The following is a 22,403-nucleotide window of genomic DNA, read 5'->3' as shown; positions in this document are numbered from 1 at the left end:
CAAAGTCATGCCCTTTGGGCTAAACATTACCCCCAAAATTTTTTTACAAAATTAGCAATGGTAGTTATTCAAGAACTCAAACGAGGGAATACAACTAATAGCCTACCTAGATGACTGGTTGATCTGGGGGCCCACAAGAAAAGAGTGCTGAGAAAACCTAATAGCAGTGGTCAACAAACTAAGTCAAAAGGTTTTATAATAAATTGGAAAAAATCCCACTTCACGCCAGCAGATGCTTTCAGTGGCTGGGACTGTGTTGGGATACTTTTCACGCCCTGTTGTTTCTCCCCATCATACTTAAAACAGAATAAGGCAAGTCCTCAAAAGGTTCCTTGCACAGCCCAGAGTTGCCAGACAGCAATTAGAACATACTATAGGTCTGCTGCAGTTCGCATCAGTAATAGATCCAATACTCAAATTGAAACTAAAAATGTGAACAAATTCTGGCTATCGCATGCAAGAAAAAGATGCGAGACCGACCTCATCAAAAGATTCAAGAAGTTGGGGAGATACTTTGGCCTTGGACCCAGAAGGAATCTGTGGTGAAATAGGTCACCTCGAATCCTCCATCTGTACTTGACAATACACAGATGCCTTGTTGACAGGCTGGGAGGATCATTAGGTGGCAGGGAGGTGGTCAGCCACTCTGAGGAATTGTCATATCAATTTCCTGGAGCTGATGGCTGTCTTTTGTCTCTCAAAAAACTCATAAGCCTCCAGAGGAGAGAGACATTTTGTGGGGTCTAGACAACATGATTGCAATGTCCTGCATCAAGAGGTCAGAATCACATACACCTCCTATCAATATGATAATGCTAGCCATCCTTTGGATGGCACAAGCAAGGAAGTGGTACCTGTCTGCTATTCACCTCACAGGGTTTCTCAGCGTAATAGCAGACTCTCTACCAAGGAAAATGACAGCCTCAGCAGAGTGGATGTTGGACAACCACTCATTTCAAACAATAGCCAACATGCTTACACAACCGGAAGTGGATCTGTTCGCCACATACAAGAATCACAAATTCCCAGCACTGTACATGTCTCCAAACTTGGACAGTCAAGCAACAACAAGAGTGGCCTTCCCACAAGAGTGGAACAAATGGAGGACAACATATCATTTTCCTCCTTTGTCCCAGATTTTGAAGGTTTTGAGCAAACTTCTAACCTTCAAAGGAACAGCTTACTTAATAGCCACAAATTTGTTACTTCAACAACGGCCGGAGAGATCGATTCCACTACCGCCCACTGTTCTATCCCAGACAGTAGGAGGGAAAGTCATCTGCGCATCCTCCTTTCTGAGCCGAGAGACCTTCACGTATGGATTTTTAAAATATTATCTACTGTGAAAATTACTAACCCAACATTGCTAGGTACCTAGTGCAAAACTTACGGACATCAACTGTCTGATAATACTGTACCAGTCTGTGTGAAGATGTGGTTAGATTATATCCATACTGAGAGCCCAGTTGAGATTTCTATGGAAACACTTTTAAATTTTGTTATGTACCTTTTTGAAGTCAAATGCCTTGCAGTTATAACAATCATGGCATACAAGGCAGCATCAACGGAACCCTTGCTTTATGGATTCGGGATTGACACTAGTGTAGAAATTGTCACTTCCCTTCTGCGGTCTTTTGCTCTACAAAGACCTGCTCCTGAAAGGCTTCCAATTACTTGGTCCTTTAACAAGGCGCTTAGACCTTTACCAACCCCTCAGTTCAGCGGACCCAATACAACTACAACTCACACGCTACAAAAGGTGATCTTCTTGATTGCATGAGCATCAGGAGCTCGTATTAGTGAACTGGGCTCTCTTAGACGGGGATGATCCATCACACAAACAGCTATCAATTATTATTGTCCCCTGGCTCATCATTCCTGGACAAGAATGAGGATCCTTTAAGAAGGGAATCTCCTATTCTGATAAGAAAACTCAGTTTAGCAGACAAGACATTATGCCCGGGGTCCAGCATAGGAAAGTGAGTACATCTTTGGCCTTCTTCAGAAATGTCTCTGTCGGAAAGCCTCCGAATGTACAGGGTGGTCATCAGAGATAGTATTTTTAAAAAAACATTATTGCCACGATCTTAAACAAATTTGGCTACACTGTATATCAGTAGATGGCCTGGTTAATCCTAACCCCTAGGTGCTACAGCAGAAAACCAGGGGTCCTATTGGCGGTGAGTATGCTAAGTATCGCTGTGAGAAGGGCAGTAGTATTGCAACCAAACCCAGCATGCTTAGGTAAGCCGCTGTAGAACTACACTAAAAACATAAGTTCATGTATAGTTTCTTGTTCTTTGGCACCAAAACCTGAAAAGAATTTAGAATAAAGAATGGGGCTTGAAATTTGTATTGACTTCAGACCAGAAATGTGTTTCCTTTGGGTTGTTGGGATTAAGAATTGAGAGCTTAAGCCTTTTTCGTCACCTGTCAGTTTCTTTGTAAAACTCCTTGAGGACAAAACAAGTGACTATGCTATAAAAAAACAGGTTTTGATGTAAGAAAAACTTACTTTTGGTAGTCGCTGAGTCCTCAAAACCCTCCCACTTCCAGATGAAAAGGCATGGGATTTGGGCAAAGGATCATCCTGCACTGACCAACAGAAAGTAATGCTTCTTGGTCTTCGCATCGTGTCTGTTGTTGACACTACAGCAGACTGTGCATGTGCATTAATCACTTCCTCTTCCAAGCAGGTTTTAACGATGGAAGAACCTGGGTATACAGCCTCACTGTAAAGACTTGGGAAAGTGGCCCCCTTATCTTTGAGTCCGTTATATACTCCATCAAGTGTTATAGTGTTTATCACTATGACACAATACTGGGCCACGAGACCAGCTATGAGAGAATTCTTTGACATCAGGTTTGGTCTCCCATGGAGCTCTGGTAGTCCATGAAGGGTAACTTCTTGAGGACTCAACAGCAACTACCAAAAATAGGTTTTTCCTACGTCAAAACCTGTTTTTTAAGGTGAAACTTACCCTCTTATCATTAAGCTTAACCTGTGACTACTTGGTGCGGGTTCGACAAGTGCTAAAATTGAAACAGTCATTAATGAATGCTCCCAGCAGTTATTCCCCCACCTTTTGTAGGGTGGGGTAAAACAGTGAATGTTTCGGTTGCTCATTCTACTCTTGTCGGCGAAATCAGACGGCTTTGTAGACAAGTGCTCTGAATTTTTGGTTTGTTTTCATGATTATCAAACTGGATGGCCTAGACTGTGGTTTGTTGTTTCACTATAGATTTGTCTTCTCAATGTTCCGTATCAAAATCTCTGAGATTTTGCAAGGTAAGCAGTTCCAAGACCAGGTTGGTTTCTTTGAAGTATGATACACACGAATTATGCATTGATCATCTTGGGGTAACTTGTGATTCGGACAACCGTTGTTGATCATTGCAGGGAATGATCTTTGCAAGAGATAGAAAAGATGGTAGAGTGTCATATTAGAAGAGAGGAGAGACTTAGGAAGAGTGTAAAGAGAACAGCTAGTCTTGCATCTAAGTCTTCCTTATAATTAACTTGCGATCAACAGATAGAGAGGTCTATTGATTCTTCTTTAATAGATTCACATCCTTCCACACCCACTAAGTCAACTCAGGGTAGTAGGTTAGAATCATTGCAGTTTGATATTGATTCTGTAAAACCTAAGATTGAATTTTTATGTAACAAGCTTGAATCTTTTGCATCTAATGTATCTAGTGCATTGGCAGGGACAGTGTCCCCTCATTCTATTGGCAACTCCAAATGCTGACAGGCCTGGTAGTCCCAGAATTCCCAAAAGAGGATTAACATCCCAGGATGCTCATGGACTGTCCCCTCTGTCTCCTGCCTTTGCTTTTCAGTCCTCAGTGGACAAATGCAAATTGCACTCACCTAAAGACATTCATGGTAGGGTGAAAAGGTCTAGGCCTTCACTTTTGAATACATTGTCCCAAGGTTATTATAGCAATTCATCTGAACCAGGTAATTGATCGTGTTCAGCAGTGAACGATGCCGCTGTGCCTTCAGCTGCCTCAAGGAGTCCGGAGTCCTTAGTTAGGCATTTGGGTAGTAAGTATCTGTGCCTAGACTCCCTTTCTATAGACGATAGTCCGAGTTTTTATTTCATCAAGGCCTCAAGTACGTCTGCTTCTGAGGCTTTTGCGGCTTTTATGGTCTGCCTTTCTGAAACTAAGACTAAACATGTCAGATATTCGATGTCACGGGAAGTGTTGAGTCCAAGTGAGCCTCCGCATGCGTCTTTGTCGATGCCACACCAGATGTATTCTAGGCTGCGGGAAGCTTCATCGAGTGTGCTCGCTGCCTCAGCAAGGCCACATGCTGCCTCAGCGAGTCCGCATGCTGCTTCATTAAGTCTGAGGGAAGAGTCAGCGAATCCTCAAGACACATTAGGCTGTAGAGTTTCTTTGGGGCCACAGTTAGTGCCTGTGATACATGAGTCTTTGTATAGTAAGAGAAGTGAGGAAGTAAGTGCAAGCGAACGAGTTCTTAGCGACATCAAGGGAACAGGTTGCTTCTCCTGTGTTGGATGGTAAATTACTGTGGTTAAAGGGTTCGTGCCCTCCTGTGTCAGCCAGATTTTCTCAGTTGGATCTTGAGGGAGACTGTTCTCAGTTCAAGTATTTACCAAAGTGGATTAGTAGAATTCTAACACCAGGTCTTACAAGACCATCTGGTTCTGAGGCTTCTTCAGTTGTCACAGATGAGGAAGACTTGTTTAGGCCCAGCTCTTCCTCTCAGTGTTCTCCTTCTCCTACTTTACCTCGGATAAGGAAGAGGAACACACAGAATCGGTCACTTCAGGTTTTAACCCTTAAGGGACGGATTGAGCCTCAGTGTGAAGTAAAACAGGTTTGGGGAGGTGGACGGATTGAGCCTCAGTGTGAAACAGAATTACGCACCACTGTTATGGTAATAATGATTCAAAACAGAGGTGCCAGTAATTCTATATGCTGTAAATTCACTAATGGCAACTTTGATACAGACATGAGAGTTAGGCCAGTATCAGTAATGCTTGTGACTTCAAGGGGGTACTGCATCTCTCTCTCTCACATGAGTCTTTTTTGTAAATTTCCTTGTAAATATACGAAGGGGTTACTGTTGTTTTTTGTTTTTGTCTTTTACGATAGTATGTCGGTTGTAAATGTAATTTTACAAAGAAAATTGCAAAGAAATATTAAAAAAAGCATATAAAAGTAAAAAAAAAGTTACTGAATCTTCCTTAAAAAAGCATATAAAAGTAAAAAAAAAGTTACTGAATCTTCCTTCTCATAAATTTACTTGAATATTTTGAAAAAATATTCAACAAATTTTTTACTGCTTTTATTTCTTATCTGTTTTGATATTGTGTGAGCAGTAATAATAATTTTACAAAATACAATAAATTTATTTATTAGAAAAAACATATAAGTTGGTAAAATTTACGACCGTCTTGTAAATGAGGCCCCACAAGGGGTTGTAAATAGTCATTTTCAACCTCTCGTGGAAAGTAGGGAAAATTTTTTGAATTTTTTTATTTATACAGCGTAAATGTACGTGTTAGTCTCTTTCCATTGATGTGATTTTTTTTTTATTTTGCCGACCTCAAAGTTTCCCCGGTGTAAGGTGCTGCACACTGATAAATTATTCTATCCCTTAAGGGTTAAGGAACTGGTTCAGTTGTTTGGACAGATATTCTCAGTTCTTTTCAGTGGAGCATTCTAATACTGCTCACTCTCTAAGAGCTTCCAGGTTGGGGTCTGATTATTCTTCTCTCTCTTCCTGTAGTCTATCAGATTCTGTACATGGGAGATTTGACTCTATTGCTAAGGCTTTGCCTAAGAAGATCTTCTTTAAAGGATCCTTTCTTTTGCCTCCTTTCCTTTATGCTAGGAAGTCACTAGTATGTTGGACAGGGAAGTTTCTCCCCTTTTTCTCCTGATCTGGCAGTGGACGCCACTTTTTTGTCCGTGATTTTTCTGACTAAGAAAGGCGCTATTGTGTCAGGCAGGTTGCATTTTTCTATTCCCAAGGCTGGGAATATGTATAAGAGTTTGACCAACACTATCGAAGCTGTGTCCTTCAGTGAAATTGTTCTCAACACTTGAACAGTGTTTGAAGGAGTTTTGTGAACTTTTTCCTCCTTTGGCCAAGGATCTTTTTGTTAAGGCCTTAGGGTTTTTCGCTTGCCTAGACAAGACGTTTCTTGATGTGTTGGGGGAGCTATCCCCTGTCGTGAGCAACCTTAAAGTTTGCAGAAGAGAGTAGCTTTACTCTGCTGGTTCCCTCTGTTTCCCCCCTTAGTAAACAGTCTTTAATTTCAGCACATCCTTATGGGAAGATTAGTAAAGAAAAACTGTCTGCGTCTATAGCCATGGAGACTGAGCTAAAGGGAAGTCTCCTGCGTCTTCCTTCTCTTCTTTTAAACGTCCTTTGGGTAATGCTACCTTCTTTGCTAGGTCTTCCTTTCCAAGTGCCAGAAGGAGGAAGGTATCCTTTCTCAAGCAAAGTTCCAAATCGTGTTCTGCAAGGGAAGGGAAGTTTATCTCCTACTCTTATAAAAAGAATCCTAAGTTTAATAAAGAATAGCTCCTTGAGCCCTCAGGTACCTGTGGGGGCCAGGTTAGGCCTCTTCACTCAAGTGTGGGAATGCTTAGGGGTAGATGCTTGGGTAGCGAAAGTACTTTTGGAAGGCTATTGCATCCTTTCAGGGGTTTGCCTCCTCTATCAAACCAGCCCATAGCCTTTCGGTCTTACAAAGGCAACCTCGAGAAGAGAAGGGTCTTGAGTCAGGAAGTCTCTTCTCTGTTAGAGAAGGCAGCTATAGAGGAAGTAGCGGCTACTTTGCCAGGTTTTTACAACAGGCTATTCCTAGTTCCAAAGGCAATGGGAGGTTGGAGGCTTGTTTTGGACGTATCCAAGCTCAACCTCTATGTCTAACTGTCCCCTTTTTCCATGGAGGGGGGCCTCCATGGTCTTAGCTGTCTTGGATAAAGAAGCATGGATTTTATGGTGGACATGAAGGACGCGTACTTTCGTGTCCCCATTCACCAACGTTCAAGAAAGACTTACCAATTTCGAACTCTTTGTTTCAGACTAACTTCCGCATCTCAGGTTTTCACCAGGGTCTTATCCCCCGTTCGCTAAATGGCTTCTCTTACTAGGAGTAAAGATACTTATGTACCTGGACAATGGGATTATCATTGTGAAGTCGAAGGAGTATTGCCTGAGGGCAGGAGAACTAGTTCTGGGCTTAGCAAATGCCCAAGGGTTACTGTTAAACATAGTGAAGTCTTCACTGGAACCATCTCAAAGAGTGACCTACCTGGGCATGGTGATAGATTATGTTCTTTTCAAGGTTTTCCTACACTTGCTCGAGTAGGCAATCTCTTGTCATCGCAAACGAATTTGTCTCTTCAGAAAGCATGCCAGCTAAATGCTGGCTGTCTCTGTTAGGTCGCATATCTTCTCTGGAGAAGTCAGTCCCAGGTGCTCGACTGCGGATGAGATTGTTTCACTTGCACTTAAGGAGGCACTGGCACAGAGAGTCACAGCCAATCCATGAGATAGTCCCATGGAACCCAGATCTGTTCCTTACCTTTGTTGGTGGATGTCTGAAGATATGTTGCTTGCAGGGAAGTCTCTAGAGTCCCGGAGCCCAGACCTCTCACTGTATTCAGGGCTGGGGTATAGTTTTGGGGAATCAGGTCACTTCTGGAGCATGGTCCCCAGTCGAGAAGAATCTGCACATAAACTGCAAGGAGTTGTTGGTTATCCAGAAGGGGCTGCAGAAGTTGGAAAGTGCAGTGACCTTCAAAGCAATTTCTGTCTTCTCTGACAACTCAACGTCCGTGTTGTACCTAAGAAGATAAGGGGGCACGAAGTCATAAATGTTAGTAGCCATTACCATGGATTTACTCCTCTGGATGGAGGAGAAGAACATTGTCCTAATACCCCAATTTGTACCCGGTCGATTGACTGTTCTGGCAGACATGCAAAGTCGTTCAGGACAGGTACTCTCCCATGAATGGACGTTAAACCCAACTGTGTGAGAGGCAATTTGGAAAGAGTTCGGCCAACTTCCCATCTGTCTCTTCACAATGAAGTTGAATCATTGTCTCCAGTTGTACGTCTCACAAGTTCTGGACCCTCAAGCCTGAGCAGTAGATGCTATAACTTTAAACTAGGCAGACCTATTTGTATATGCTTTCCCTCCGTTTCCACTGTTGGAGGAAGTGCCCAAGAAATTGAGAGAGTCCCGGAACACCACCATAATTCTAATTGCGCCTTGGTGGCCAAGGAGGCATTGGTTCACAGACCTTCTAGAAATGTTGATAGAAGTTCCAAGACAGTTACCTTTTTGGACAAATCTACTTCGACAGACAGGGACAGGGAAGCTACACAGAAATATCAGAATGCTTCATCTAACCACTTGGAAACTGTCGACAAGCTCCTCAGAGGTTGAGGCTTTTCAAAGTCTTGTAGGGGCTCTATCCTTGCTATAAGGAGAAAGTCCACTAATATCTTATATCAGAAACAGTGAGAAGTATATAGATCATGGTGCAAGTCCGGGAGTATTTCATGTCTTCGCAACAGCATTGATAATGTAATCAAGTTTCTACGATTCTTAAGATATGCTAAAGGTTTGTCTGTTGCCTCCATCGAAAGCTATAAATCCGTGCTGGCTTCAGTTTTAAGGCATACTGGATTGGATATTTCTAAGGATGTTTACTTATGTGAAGCTGTTCGCTCTTTTCAACTGGAAATGCTGAAGGTTCTTCAGAAACCTCTTTTATGGAACCTAGATATTGTCTTACACACCTTAGAGACCCTCCTTTTGAGCCCCTGAGAGAGGCTTCTCTCAGGGCTCTTTCTTTAAAAGCCCTGTTTCTGGTGGCCTTGGCTTCAGCCAAAAGAATAAGTGAATTGCAAGGGTTTTCATGTACTGGAACAGAATTATCTTTTCTAGCTTCCTTTTGTGCCAAGAATGATGTTAAGGCCAAAGCTTTTCCTAGAGTTTTCTCTATCCCTTCGCTAGAAACTCTAGTCCCTGAGGAAGGAGAGCTGCTTTTATACCCTGCTAGGAACCTATTTTGTTTGATCAGGAAGCCTGAGGTTCCTATGTCTAAAACTGTCATGGCTTTTTTGATTAAGTCTTTAGTTCTGAAGGCACACTATGCAGTCTCTCCAGAGGTCTGTCCCCTTTTGAAGGTGAAAGCACATGACATCAGAGCAGTGGCTACATCTGTTAGTTTTCACCAGCACCCCTCTCTAGACCATCTAGTCTTGGCAGAACAGTGGTGTAACTCTGTATTCGCTTCCAACTACTTGAGGGACATAGAAATCCAGTATGAAGACTGCTGTACAGTAGCACCTCTGATTTTGGCAGGGGAGATTATCTCCTAGTCTTCCCTTTATGTGTCACGAACAGATAAGGGTTCCCTTTAGCTACCTCCTTCCTGGGTAAAGGGGAACTGTATGTGATGAGTTTGTACACAGTATAGTTTACTCTACAGTAAACCCCTGTATTCACGGGGATATATTCCAGACCCCCATGAATAGTTAAAATCTGCGAATGCATGCTGAACCCCCTCTTCTAAAGATGCTTATAACTGCCTATCTTGAAAGTTCAGATACCAAATGTATACTTAAAGTATTATCCTACGTCAATATACCTAAATTATTATTGTATTACTGTATTAATCTTTGAAATTATATTATTAATATCATTTCAAAGTCATCTTGAACATTAGTACCCTAACAGGTTTTGACGTAGGAAAAACCTGTTTTTGGTAGTCGCTGTTTCGTCCTCAAAGGAGTTACCTTCCATGGTCTACCAGGGCTCCATGGTGACCAAACTAATATCAAAGAATTCTCTTCTAATTTAATCGGTCTTCTGGCCAGGTATTGTGTCATAATGATTAACATTATAACACATGATGGAGTATATAATGGACTCAAAGATAAGAGGGCACTTTCCCTTATCTTCAGTGAAGCTGAACCCAGTTTTTCCAACGTCAGTTAACCTGCAAGAAAGAGAAGTGACTATTGCGCATGCGCATCCGCCCTCTTGTTTACAACCGGGCCGTTAAAAGACCAAGGAGCCATTACTCTCTGTTGGTCAATGTAGGTTGATCCCTTTGCCCAAATCCCATGCCTTTTCGTCAGGGAAGTGGGAGGGTTTTGAGGACTCAACAGCAACTACCAAAAATAAGTTTTCCCTACATCAAAACCTGTTTTTTGATAGCGTAGTGGCTGTTAAGTCCTCAAAGGAGCTTTACAAAAGAATTGACAGGTGACGAAAAAAGGCTTAAGCTCTCGCTTTTTAATCTCAACACCCCCAAAGGAAATAACATTTCCAGTCCAAGGTCAAGCCACAGAGTTCAAGTCCCATTCTTTATTCCAAATACTTTTCATGTTTTGATACCAAGGAACAAGAAACTATGCACGAACTTACATTTTAGGATGTAGTTCTACAGTGGCTTACCTAGGCATGCTGGGTTTTGTTGTAGTACTGTCACCCATCTCCAAGCGATAAGTTAGCACACTCACCGTCAATATGACCCCTGGTTTTCTGCCGCAGCACCTAGGGGTTAAGACTAACTATGCCACCTACTGATAATATATACATACATACTTCTAAACCTTCCAGCCAAAGCAGAGAGAAAGAGTTACCACTTTGACATATATTCAACAAGGCTGGCTGGGGCAAAAGAAAGAAAGAGAGAGAGAGAGTTTAAAATATTATTATTATTATTATTATTATTATTATTATTATTATTATTATTATTATTATTATTATTATTATTATTATTAACCTTAATATTTGAAAATTAGTACTTTATTAGGCAAATATTTTATTTATCATACAAAAGAAACATACAAATATATTACATGTTGAAAAATTCTCTCATCTAAATAAGAGAGAGAGAGAGAGAGAGAATTATTTTATATAATATTATTTAATCTTATTAAATTTAATATTAATATTTGAAAATTAGTACGTACTGTAAATCATTATTTTATCATAAAATGTACCCTCTAAAAATGCTTATACTATCATCCTGAAACACTTATATATTTTAATATAATTTCAATAGTACTTTAATATTTTAATATTTCAATAGTATCAGTTCTGAGCATCTATCTTCGCTTTAATGAGGTTGGGTCGATCCTTAATGGAGGGAAGAAAACCAGAGTCTCTCTCTCTCTCTCTCTCTCTCTCTCTCTCTCTCTCTCTGAGTTCACGTATTATTTAATCTTAGAGTGTTGTTGTTGTTATTATTATTATTATTATTATTATTATTATTATTATTATTATTATTATTATTATTATTATTATTATTATTATATTATTATTATTATTATTATTAGTATTATTATTATTATTAATCTTAATAATATTTGAAAATTAGTAAATCATTTTTTCATCATAAAAAATGTATTTAGTCATAAAAATAACATCAAAATACACTAATTAGTGAATATTTCCTGTTGAAAAAGTCTGCAAATTGCTGAATTTTCACAAATAATTTATAGATATATTCCACAGAAAATCCCACAAATCATGAGAACGCAAATACATGGGGTTTACTACTTGATTTGGATCATTTTGTATACTGTAGTTGTCCTTTGCTTTGTTTGTTCTTAGATGAGAGCAAACAAAGTTTTTATTTTGAGTAAATTTTCTTTTATCTTTATGCAGCAGAGCCATTGCTCTCTCATCAGAGAAAGCTACCCTGAGCTGATTAAGTACCACTTTTCTTCCAATTTGGGCTTGTTGTTTTGGTGTGTGAGGTACCACAACAACTGGATTAGGTAGGTGGTAACTCTTGAGAGATCATAGTTTAGTTGTGGTTGTAGCTCCCATCAGCTCTGCAGGCCTGAGGGACAAGGGTCAATAAATTGCCATTCTGCGTTGCACATCTTCAACCAATGACTACATTTGGGGTTCACGTTCCACCTCCTAAGATGGTGGACCTCGCTTAATGAAGATCCTCATCCGAAAAGTACTTGCCAGGGATCATATTCATCCGGTACGCAGCAATAAGGACATCTATGATATCTGATAATTCAGTTATAGGGGAAAGTTTTGTCTGCTTCCAGGACACAATGTTGGAGTCAGCTAAATGATAGAGGGTAAGTTTCACCTCAAAAATAATTATTTTTATGATAAAATCAATTTTTTAGGTACTTGTCCTCTTTTATTGAAACCCTCCTTCCTCCCCTCACAAGAGATTAAGAGTAGAATGAGCAACCAAAACATTCACTGTTTTACTCCCACACTACAAAAGGTGGGGGAGTAACTACTTGGAGCGTTTGTTAACGATTGTTTCAATTTTCACACTAGTCGAACCTGTGCCAAGTAGTCGTGGATAAAGCTAAATGATACAGGGCAAGTACCTAAAAAATTGATTTTATCACAAAAATCATTATGTTGCAGGCTTATGAAAATTTTTCATAGAAACAAGCCTCTTAGGATTGTCCAATAGATAACTTGGTAATGGTTTTATTTTAAACCTGCTTCTTGGATGTCTGTTGACTTTCACTAACTTTTATTTATGAAATTTAACTCAGATCTTTTAACTTGTTCTCCATTGGACCTGTGGTGGTGGCATGTCAAGTTTTATTTTATAAATTTCTGAGTGGATGGAGCAAGTGGGGAATCTATTCTGGGCTACCAGTCCATACACCTTGATGGTGTGGTAATTGTGTTTATTACTATTATCAGAAGCCATTTTCATGAGACCCTAGTCCTCAGAGCTTTTGAATAGCAAACAGTCTTCGTCCCAGGAGTTTGTCTCTTATCCAGCAGCTCCTGGCTTCCCTCATCAAAGCAGATCTAGAATCCTCGATCTAAGTAGCATTCAAGTTTCGTAAAAGTGATGGGTTTGTGGAAAAATATATATAGTTTTTAAAGATGAAATTAATTTTTTAATAAAAACCTATTTTGTTTACAAGTTGTGCCTCCTCCCAACCCCCTCTGGTCCAGGCAGTTGTTTCAGACATCAGTAAGTGGTTCAGTTTACCATCTGCTGGAGCTGGACTATCTGGCAACTTTTCACAGATGCACAAAAGGCTTTAAGTATTGTGTTTTATCGAAAAAATTAATATTTCCAAAAATCACAATTTTTTAAAGTACATTGTATTTTTCCCAACTATACAAACCTGAAGTCTTATACATTAGGAATTACTTTCAGCGAAGTTGGAAACGGCTGTTAAACTTTCGAACAAGGTGGTTAGGCAGTTAACTACCGTCTGGGCGGCGGGAGTCCCTCCTGCCCGGATGTAAACATTCCAAATTGCCTTTCTACCGAGGTGTCAGATTGAGGGGTGGCATGAGGTGGGCATGAAGTGTAATGTAAAGGACCTCAGGTTTGTATAGTTAGGAAAAATACAGTTTACTTTAATAAAAAATTATGATTTGTTCCGACACAATATACAAACCATAGGTCCTTAACATTAGGAAGACTCACTGGTTGGGTGGAGGAATCTAAGTGAGTCTCTATGAACTGACTGGAGTTCGCTACACATTGTGTTCCCTTCCTGGTTGATAGAGCAAGGAAGGGAAAACTGTCTCTGACAAAATGATCGGGTTGTAAGAAACGTGAGATCAATTGTGAGACTTCTGGGTCCCTTTGCATGAATGAGGAAACGTCAGTTCAAGCAAAGTAGGCTAGGATGAACCTTGATAGTCGGTGACAGGAAGGCAAATACAAGCATTGGGTTTGTCTTATTGTCTTGATCTCCTTCCTCCCCTTGCTAGAGGAAGAAGCGGATTTGCTTCTATGATCCTGAAAGGAAATAGAACAAAAGCTCTAGTTGTGTGCTTACCTGCATCGACCACCAGATCCAGCATGTAACGGCATGCCTGCTCCCTGCCTATGGGAAGAGAGCTGAGATGAAGAGAAGGAAGAGAGGCCAGTCACTCCACATTCATTCTCCCATCCACAACCGTACATCTTAGGCAAGACGCAATCTGTCCTGTTAGAGGAGTCTGGTAAGCTACACAGCTTGTTGAGCAGCCACCACAGAACCCAAGGAAAAAGTGTCCAAGGACTTGTGGGCAATATCCCGAAGGTAGAAGGAAGTGAAGGTATCTGTTGGGACCACACCCCGCCTTCAAAACCTGTGGGACTGACAGGTTCGTCTGGAATGCGAAGGACGGACCTGGGTGGGCAAGACCTCTCGAAACTTCTCATCAGTAGAGATATCTCGAAGGATGAGGAGATATCTACCCCTTCCAGCTGCAAGACTAGGCTGAGTGCAGCCCGATAGCCTTTTACTGCTGAAACCGAGAGAAGCTTCTCTTGGCGAAGAAAGACGAGGAGGTCCGCTACTTGCTGAACAGTAGCTCCGACCAGTAGAGATACCCTGTCCATGTCACCAACCACAGCAGACGGACCACTTTCCCTGGTATACCGCTATAGAGGATCGTCTGAGGTATCCAACCATCTCCGTTGCTGCACGACGCGAAAAGCCTCTCACTCGTAGGAGATGGTGGATAACTGCCAGCCGTGAAGACACAGGGACTGGACTTGACGTGGGGTTGACACAGCAGGTTGGGCCAGGGGGAGATCTCTCTCGGCACTTCAGAATAGAGTGCTAGCAGGTCAGGATACCAAATGGCCTGAGGCCATTTGGGAGCAACCAGAATCATCCTGAGATTCGAGGTGATCATCACTTGGCTGATCACCCTGTGAATCAGACAGAACGGAGGAAAGGCATAGACGTAGAGATTGTCCCACGGATGTTGGAACGGGTCATCCGCAGCGGCCCATAGGTCTGGCATGACTGAGCAGAAGACCTGAAGCTTTCTGTTGTGCCAGGTGGTGAACAGATCGATGACTGGACACCTCCACAGGTCGAACAACCTTTCTGCGACTTCCGAGTGAAAGGACCACTCTGTTCCAATCACCTGATTCTGGCAGCTGAGCTTGTCTGCCACTACATTCCCTTGTCTGGAACGTACCTGGCCGACAGCTCTACCGAGTGAGCCAGTGCCCACTCGTGCACCTGCATTGTCAACTGGTGAAGCGGAAGGGACACTAAACCCCCCCCAGCTTGTTGACGTATGCCACTACTGTGGTATTGTCGCCCATCAGTACCACGGAGTGTCCCATCACTCGATCCTGAAACTCTTGGAGAGCCAGGAAGGCTGCCTTGAGCTCCATGATGTTTATGTGAAGGTGCTTGTCCTCTCGGTGCCACACTCCTGAAGTCAGCAACTCCTCCAGGTGTGCTTCCCATCCCTTGGTCGATGTATCTGAGAACAGAAGCATGCAGACATACTCCTATTAAGAGGTTCCTGTCATCCATCCACCAGTCTAGGTCCTCTCTGACCTCCTCGGAAAGAGGAACGAGAAAGGACTTGGGGTCTTGAGACTGGGACCAAAACTCCTTCAGTCTCCACTGCAGAGACCGAAGGTGAAGACGCCCATGAGGGACCAGCTTCTCCAACAATGAGAGGTTACTGATGACAACTTGCCATTGCCGAGCTGGCTGTTCCTGCCAAGACAGAAACAGCTGTGCCATCTTCCTGAACCTGCTGGTACAAGAGTCTGAGAGAAAGACTTTCGCTGCTACCGTATCTGTCAGCATGCCCAGGTACTTTATCCTCTGCTTGGGGTTGAGATCCGACTTCTCGAGATTTACTACGACCCCAAGATTGCGGCAGAACTCAAGGAGCTGATCCCTGTTCTGTAGAACAGTGAGCGGGAGCTTGTGAGGACTAGCCAATCGTTGAGATACCTCAACAGATGTATCCCACATCAATGGGCCCAAGCTGACACCAGAGTGAACTCTTGTGAACACCTGGGGAGCGGTTGAGAACCCGAAACAGAGTGCCTTGAATTGGAAGACCATCTCCCCGAGGATAAAGCAAAGGTACTTGCTGGAGGACGGATGAATGGGTATTTGAAAATATGCATCCTTCAAGTCCACCATAAACATGAAGTCATTCTCCCTGATGGAGGCGAGCACGGATCGCGCCGTCTCCATCTTGAACCGAGTCTGGCGAATGAAAGAGTTCAGGGGAGAGAGGTCTATGACCAGTCTCCAACCCCCCGTGGCTTTCTCTATGAGAAAGATGTGGCTGTAAAAGCCTGGCAACCGATCCGACATGACTTCTATAGCACCCTTGCTCAGCATGGCCTGCACTTTCTGCATTAAAGCGATTTCCTTCAGAGATCCAGGAACATAAGTGCAGAGATGGACCGGTGTGACAGTGAGGGGTGGCTGAGACTCGAAGGGTAATAAATATCGCTCCTGAAAGACATCCACTATCCAGGTCTCAGCTCCCTATCGCTACCATGTTGCCCAATGGCTCGATAGGCACCCCCCCCACCTTCGGCAGCAGTCAGGAAAGAACGCCGCCCCTAGCGTTTCCCCTTCTTCTTCTTCCCCTTGCCCCCTTTACCAGATTGGAAAGTGGGCTGAAAGGGGCACAACTGCCCACCCTCTACAGAGGAAGAAGGCTGGATGTTCCCATGGGATCCCTTCGAAGTCTGGGACTTCTTAGGGGCCGAGGAGGTGCTAGCCTGACCCAAAGGCCAGGCTGCAGTGGAGTGTGAAGACCCAGAGGTCTTAGCCACTGCAGGATGGACAAGGCGGTCGCTGTCATCGGCCTGATGCTTATCCACTGCAGCATTAACCAACTCTAGGGAAGAGAGAGTCAGAACCCAGCAACAGTCCGTTCCGCAAGGTCATTGCCACTTGGGTCCCACAGACCTGGTGAAGCAAGAAAGAACAGCATCTCTTTGCTTAAGAGCCAGGTTGTCCCACGGGTTTACCGTCTGGTGGGTGAGGTGGGAGATGGCTCTACCTCCAGACTGGCACAGTCTCCCGAAAGCAGAGTCCTCCTCGGGTACGATAGTGCCCAAGGCACCCACTTTGGATACTGTGAGTGACCATAGACCCAACCAGGAGTCTGCCTGGAGAGCTGCTATGGTGGTGGCTTCCAGGGTTGCTGCCTCTTGCTGCGAAAGGGAGATACTCTCCGCAGTAAGTTGCTGCAAAGAAAGGCCGAGGCCTAGATGGACCAGGTCGGGGTCAACCTGCTTAGGCAGCAATGCCCCTTCGGAGGGCGTGTAGAACCGCTGCTGTTGAGGCAGAGGAGGGGGAAGCAACTTGTCCAAGCGGTTCGAACGAAGCTTATTGTCTTGCGCAGACACAAGATTATTCACTTGGTCGAGAACCCCCTCGGCATCTGTGGACCACGGCAGCCCCACCAAAACCCTGGGTTCCTTCTTCGGACTCCAGAAGGATTCGAGGTACAAAGGATGATCCACAGACGAGGCCGTGGTCCCTTCCCCGAGGTTGTTGTGCTGACAAATCAGTGCAATAACCTCTGCAAAGGTCCTCTGTATCTCGGGGGTGTCCTTGTCCTGGGGAAGAGGACCCTCGAGTCCTTCCAGGGCACTGTCCTCCTGATCTACTCTCCCTGCAGGAGGGAGAGCCTCGGCAGACCCCTGGGATCCTTCCTGCACTGTGCGGGCATAAAATCTGGTCAATCCAAGAACCGAGCCAGGAGCATAAGCCATTGTAGTCAAACTCCGGGGAGACGACTCACCAGAGTTCCTCCTGTCTGACTGGCACCTCCTAGGGGAAGCCCAGGAGGTTGAGGGGACAGGCGAGGAGGATCAGGCACCTGTGCCGGTCTTGCTGGCAGAACCAGCAGGAGCAGCGGGCTGAGAGTGGTCACCAACCCGAGTGATGATGGCAACTCGGGTAGAGGAGAACACTTTCGCCTCAGCGAAGCGTTGTCCCGAGGAGAACGGAGCGGTTCATGCGAGTCGAGCCTGGTGCTTGACTTCACCAAGCCAGGCGCTTGACTTCACCAAGCCAGGCTGGCCACGTGAACGTGGCTGGGGACTGGGCTGAGTTGAATGCGCAGCTGGCTGACAAGAACTTGCGCTGTCCTCTAGACAGTCCCTAGTCTTCTGCGAGGCTGAAACCTCACGAGAAGACTGAGCAGGGGACCTCTTTTTCGTCTCGCCAGGTGTTCGGACTCAAGAGGCCGAAGCACCTTCCCGGGAACCTTGCTTGGCACTTGTGGAAGTGCCAACAGGAAGAGCTGAGACACCTGCATGTCCGGGCTCTTTCTCTCGTCCTGTGCCTGTGTCGGTACGGAGAGAGGTCTCTCTAGTACCAGTCCGGGGTATCGGAGTCTCCTTAGAGACCCGGATTCTCGGTGCAGCTCATGAGCAAGTGTCCGACATAGTGCCAGCCTTAGAAGCGGACTTCTTTGGCCTGACAATGTGAGTGCAAACCAAGGTCTGAACACCCTCGTCTCCCGAGAAGACTGACCCTGGGGTCAACGAATCGGTTCCCTGGCCTGCAGGCCGGGAAGAGCCAACGAGAGATCCCAGTGCCTTCCCTGTGGAAGGAGGCAATCCCCTAGAAGTCTCAGGGCGAGACTTCTGTGGGCGTGGGGGAGACATCCTTCTTCCTCGGCCTACGAGCCTCGGAAGAATAAGAGGAAGTAGCAGCAGATGACGATGACAATGAAGACGAAGACGATGAAGACAACACCTTCGAGACCTCTTCTAATTCTCCTTCATCATCTTCTTCAGGATGGTGGTCAGGTCCCCCATCCAGGAGGTAGCAGCAGAAGATGCAGGAGCAGCCAGGGGGACCAGGGAAGCAGGAGCAACCCAGGCAACAGAAACGTCAACAATTGGACCAGTAGCGACTGAGGCAGACGGAGCAGCACAGGAGCCAGGGAAGCCGAGAGCCAGGTAAGCCACAAGCCAGGATCGGAGTGGGGAACGAGCGTAGGTTGGCAACAGGAGGAGCAGGAACCGTGATGTAGGGTACAGATGAGGTTACCATACTGGAGGAGCCAGGCACGGTTAGTGGGGCCAGGAAGCCAGGCAGCAGCGGCACGGCATGGTGAGAGGCAGGCATGGCTGATACCTGGGTACCCAGGTGCAAGGTGACAGTCACCGGCAATTTAGTGAATGAAGTCAAGGTGACTGTAGACGTGGTGTCAGTAGCCACGGTGTGGGTGATCACAGGAGCGCCAGACATGAAAAAGCAGGTCCTCCAATGACGGGATGCCAGGTATGGGAAGGTCTGGAACCTGCCCACCAAGAGAAGCCTTCACCGCCAAACCTGGAGACAAACCGGGTCAAGAGAGGGAGTCTCTGCTCGCTCTGGGGAGGGGGGAGAGTTCCCCCCTTGAGCGAGGAGAGGCCCCCGAGAGGCTGTCCTGATCGTCCGCTCCCCCATGGCCTTCCACACCCAGTGAAGCGAGTGAAGAAGACGAGGGGAGTCCTCACTCAAAGGAGAGGCAGCAAGAAGGGGAAACTTGCTGGGAGGGAGAAACAATCCCGACGGGTCAGCCACCAAGGGAGTCATCAGGGGCGTATAACCCTTAGATGACCCCTTTTCGGGCTTCCTTCGGTACTGTCTCCTCCCCTAAAACTTCACCCATTGCTCGGCAGACCAGAAACAACACTCCGTTTCCAGCTTCGCTGAAAGTAATTCTTAATGTAAAGGAACAACAGTTTGTATATCTTGTCGGAACAAAATAAATTTTTCTTCAATCCATTGATTACACTGTCTAGAAATACACCAGGTTATTAGAAATGAAGCAATGCTTGTTTGTACTGATACAAATCTTATTTTACTTTTTTTATTTTTTGCAGATTTCTGTCACAGCAGTCATCACTTGAGGCAATAAGAATTTTACTTCACGTGTGCCGAATTAATCTATTACTTGAACTTCCAACAGTTAATCCACATATATTGTTATGTCTAGATGATGAAGGTGGTGTGAGGCTAGATGTTGCTGAATCTGTCTGTCAGCAGAAGGTGCTGGAAAATGATGAACATCTGGCAAAAGTAGTGGTAATAATTCTAGAAGATCTGAAGAACCCCGAGATTGTACGTACTTTTTATGAAAGCTTGGTATCATACATAGACTTCAGTGTCCTGAACAGAAAAGAAACTTCCTCAACACTTCTTGTAACTGATTGTGATATCAGGGCAGAACAGTTTGAGGCAGTAAGAAGGATTTATATATGCTGTAGCCTTTTAAGTAATTTGGCTGATAATGGAAAATTGACAGATGATCTCTTTCAGAATTTATCTACAGCTGTCCCAATTGTTGTTTCATTATTAAAGACATGTTGTCAGAAGTGTGAGGATGAAGCATTAGATAAAACTAGGTTGTCTTTTATGCTGCATGTTGTAATGATGGTATCATGCTATGTAAGTGAAAAGTTTTTGAGAAAAAAAATGAGTAGTGAGGACTGGAAAGGTTTGAAATTGCTTCTTCCTTCATTAGAGGAAATAAAGAACACTGTAACTGATGAAGCAGTTTTAATGTTTGTGGAACAACTCAGGAACACTGTTGTTACTCATGGTGTTATTACATCTACATCAAATAAAAGTGATCAGGCTGCTACAACAAAGGATCCCCATTTATCAAATCAAACGAGTTCGAAAAGCACTCATGGAAAAGTAAGTAATCCTGTGAATATGGTGAAAACTGAAGATGATTCATCACACAAGAGGTCAAGCTACAGTGAAGCAATGAAAGATGTTGTTAGTCATATGTTACCCATAAGAGGTCATGGGCTCCTAGCCTTGAGCAAGCTCATAGAAGAAAGAGATGATGAAACACTTTCCCACAAAGAACAGTTGTTAGCTTTATTCCAGCATAGTTTGAAAGAAGAGGACTCTTACATTTATCTCATGGCAGTTCAAGGCTTAGCTGTGCTGTGTGATGCTTTTCCAGAGAAGGTGGGTAATTTCAGTAATAATGAGTTTTGCATGAAATTAAAGGATGTTAAGAATGTATTCATTACTCATGGTCATGAAAAAACAGGTTTTGACATAGGAAAAACCTGTTTTTGGTAGTTGCTGTTGAGTCCTCAAGGAGTTACCTTCCATGGGTCTTCCAGAGCTCCACGGTGACCAAACTAATACCAAAGAATTCTCTTTTAGTTGGTCTTGTGGCCAGGTATTGTGTCGTAATGATAAAACACTATGACAGGTGATGGAGTATGTAATAAACTCAAAGATATTTAGACTCTTTCCCTAATCTTACAGTGAAACTGTACCTAGGTCCTTTTCTTCATCAAGCCTGCTAGAAGAGGAAGTGATTATCACACATGCGCAGTCCGTCATATTGTCGACAACCAGATTGGCAAGAGACCAGGACGCCATTACTTTCTGTTGGTCAATGCAGGATGATCCCTCACCCAAATCCCATGCCTTTTCGTCAGGGAGGTGGGTGGGTTTTGAGGACTCGACAGCAACTACCAAAAATAGGTTTTTCCTATGTTAAAACCTGTTTTTTATAGCATATTCACTTGTTTCATCCTCAAGGAGCTTTAAAAAGAAATTGACAGGTGATGAAATGGCTTAAGCTCTCAAATTTTAATCCCAACAACCCAAAGAAAAAACATTTCTGTCCAAGGTCAAGCCACAAATTTCAAGTCCCATTCTTTGTTCCAAATATCCCTTATGTTTTGGTAACAAAGAACAAGAAACTAAACACGAACTTGTTTTAGGATATAGTTCTACGGTGACTTACCTAAGCATGCTGGGTTTGGTTGCAGCATTGTCACACCTTCCCCCAATGATAGTTAGCATACCCTCCCATCAGGAAGACCCTGGTTTTCTGCTGTAGCGCCTATGGGGTCAGGACTCACCATACCACCTATTGATACACAGTGTACTCGAATTTGTTCGAGCTTGTGGCGGTAATGTTTTAAGAATACTGTCTCTGATGACCACCCTGTACATTTGGAGGCTTCTTCAAAAGAGTCATTTTTGAAGAAGGCCAGTGACATACTTTCCTAATATCATGTGACCTAGGAAAGAAGTGTGGCTTTGCCATCTTAATGAGGGACACTAAAATTATTCTCATCTCTTGTAGAGAGATTGGTTTGTTAGTGCTAGGGTGTAAGAAAGTCGGACCCTCTGGGATGTTTGCCGTGACCTCTAGGTAAACCTTAAGTGCTGGAACCAGGCATAATGTCTTGTCTGCTAAATTGAGTTTTCGCATCGAAATAGGTTTCCTTCTTAAAGGATTCTCATTCTTGGCCAGGTATGATGGGCCAGGGGACAATAATAACTGATGGTCAGCTGTTTGCGTGATGTATTTCCCCCTCTAAGAGAACCCAGTTCACTAATACAAGCTCCTGATACTAGAGCAATTGAGAAGATTGCCTTTTACAGCACATGAGTTGTGATGGTATTGGGTCCGCTGAATTGAGGGATTGACAGAAGCCTAAGCACCTTATTCAAGGACCAAGTAATTGGAAGCCTTTTGGGAGTGTCTTTGTAGTGCAAAAAATCAGAGAAGGGAAGTTATAATTTCTACACTAGAGTCAATATTGAATCCATAAAGCAAGGGTTCCATTAATGCTGCCTTGTATGCCATGATTGTTGTAACAGCAAAGCATATGTC

At 43.9% G+C, this 22,403-nt stretch overlaps 1 protein-coding gene across 5 annotated transcripts in view; it reads left to right on the top strand.

Moving 5' to 3' along the window:
- Tango6 (transport and golgi organization 6) overlaps window positions 1–22,403 on the top strand; it is a 137,017-nt gene that overhangs the window by 93,695 nt on the left and 20,919 nt on the right. For all 5 annotated transcript variants that reach the window (XM_067127475.1, XM_067127477.1, XM_067127476.1 and 2 more), the window contains one exon: window positions 19,630–20,728. In XM_067127475.1, coding sequence (XP_066983576.1) covers window positions 19,630–20,728 — 1,099 coding nt within the window. The remainder of the gene's footprint in view (window positions 1–19,629; window positions 20,729–22,403) is intronic.

Source organism: Macrobrachium rosenbergii, chromosome 25, assembly GCF_040412425.1.
Source record: "Macrobrachium rosenbergii isolate ZJJX-2024 chromosome 25, ASM4041242v1, whole genome shotgun sequence".
Taxonomy (NCBI): Eukaryota; Metazoa; Arthropoda; class Malacostraca; order Decapoda; family Palaemonidae; genus Macrobrachium; species Macrobrachium rosenbergii.
Note: the sequence above shows the minus strand (reverse complement) of the source record. Positions and strands in the feature narration are given on the sequence as shown.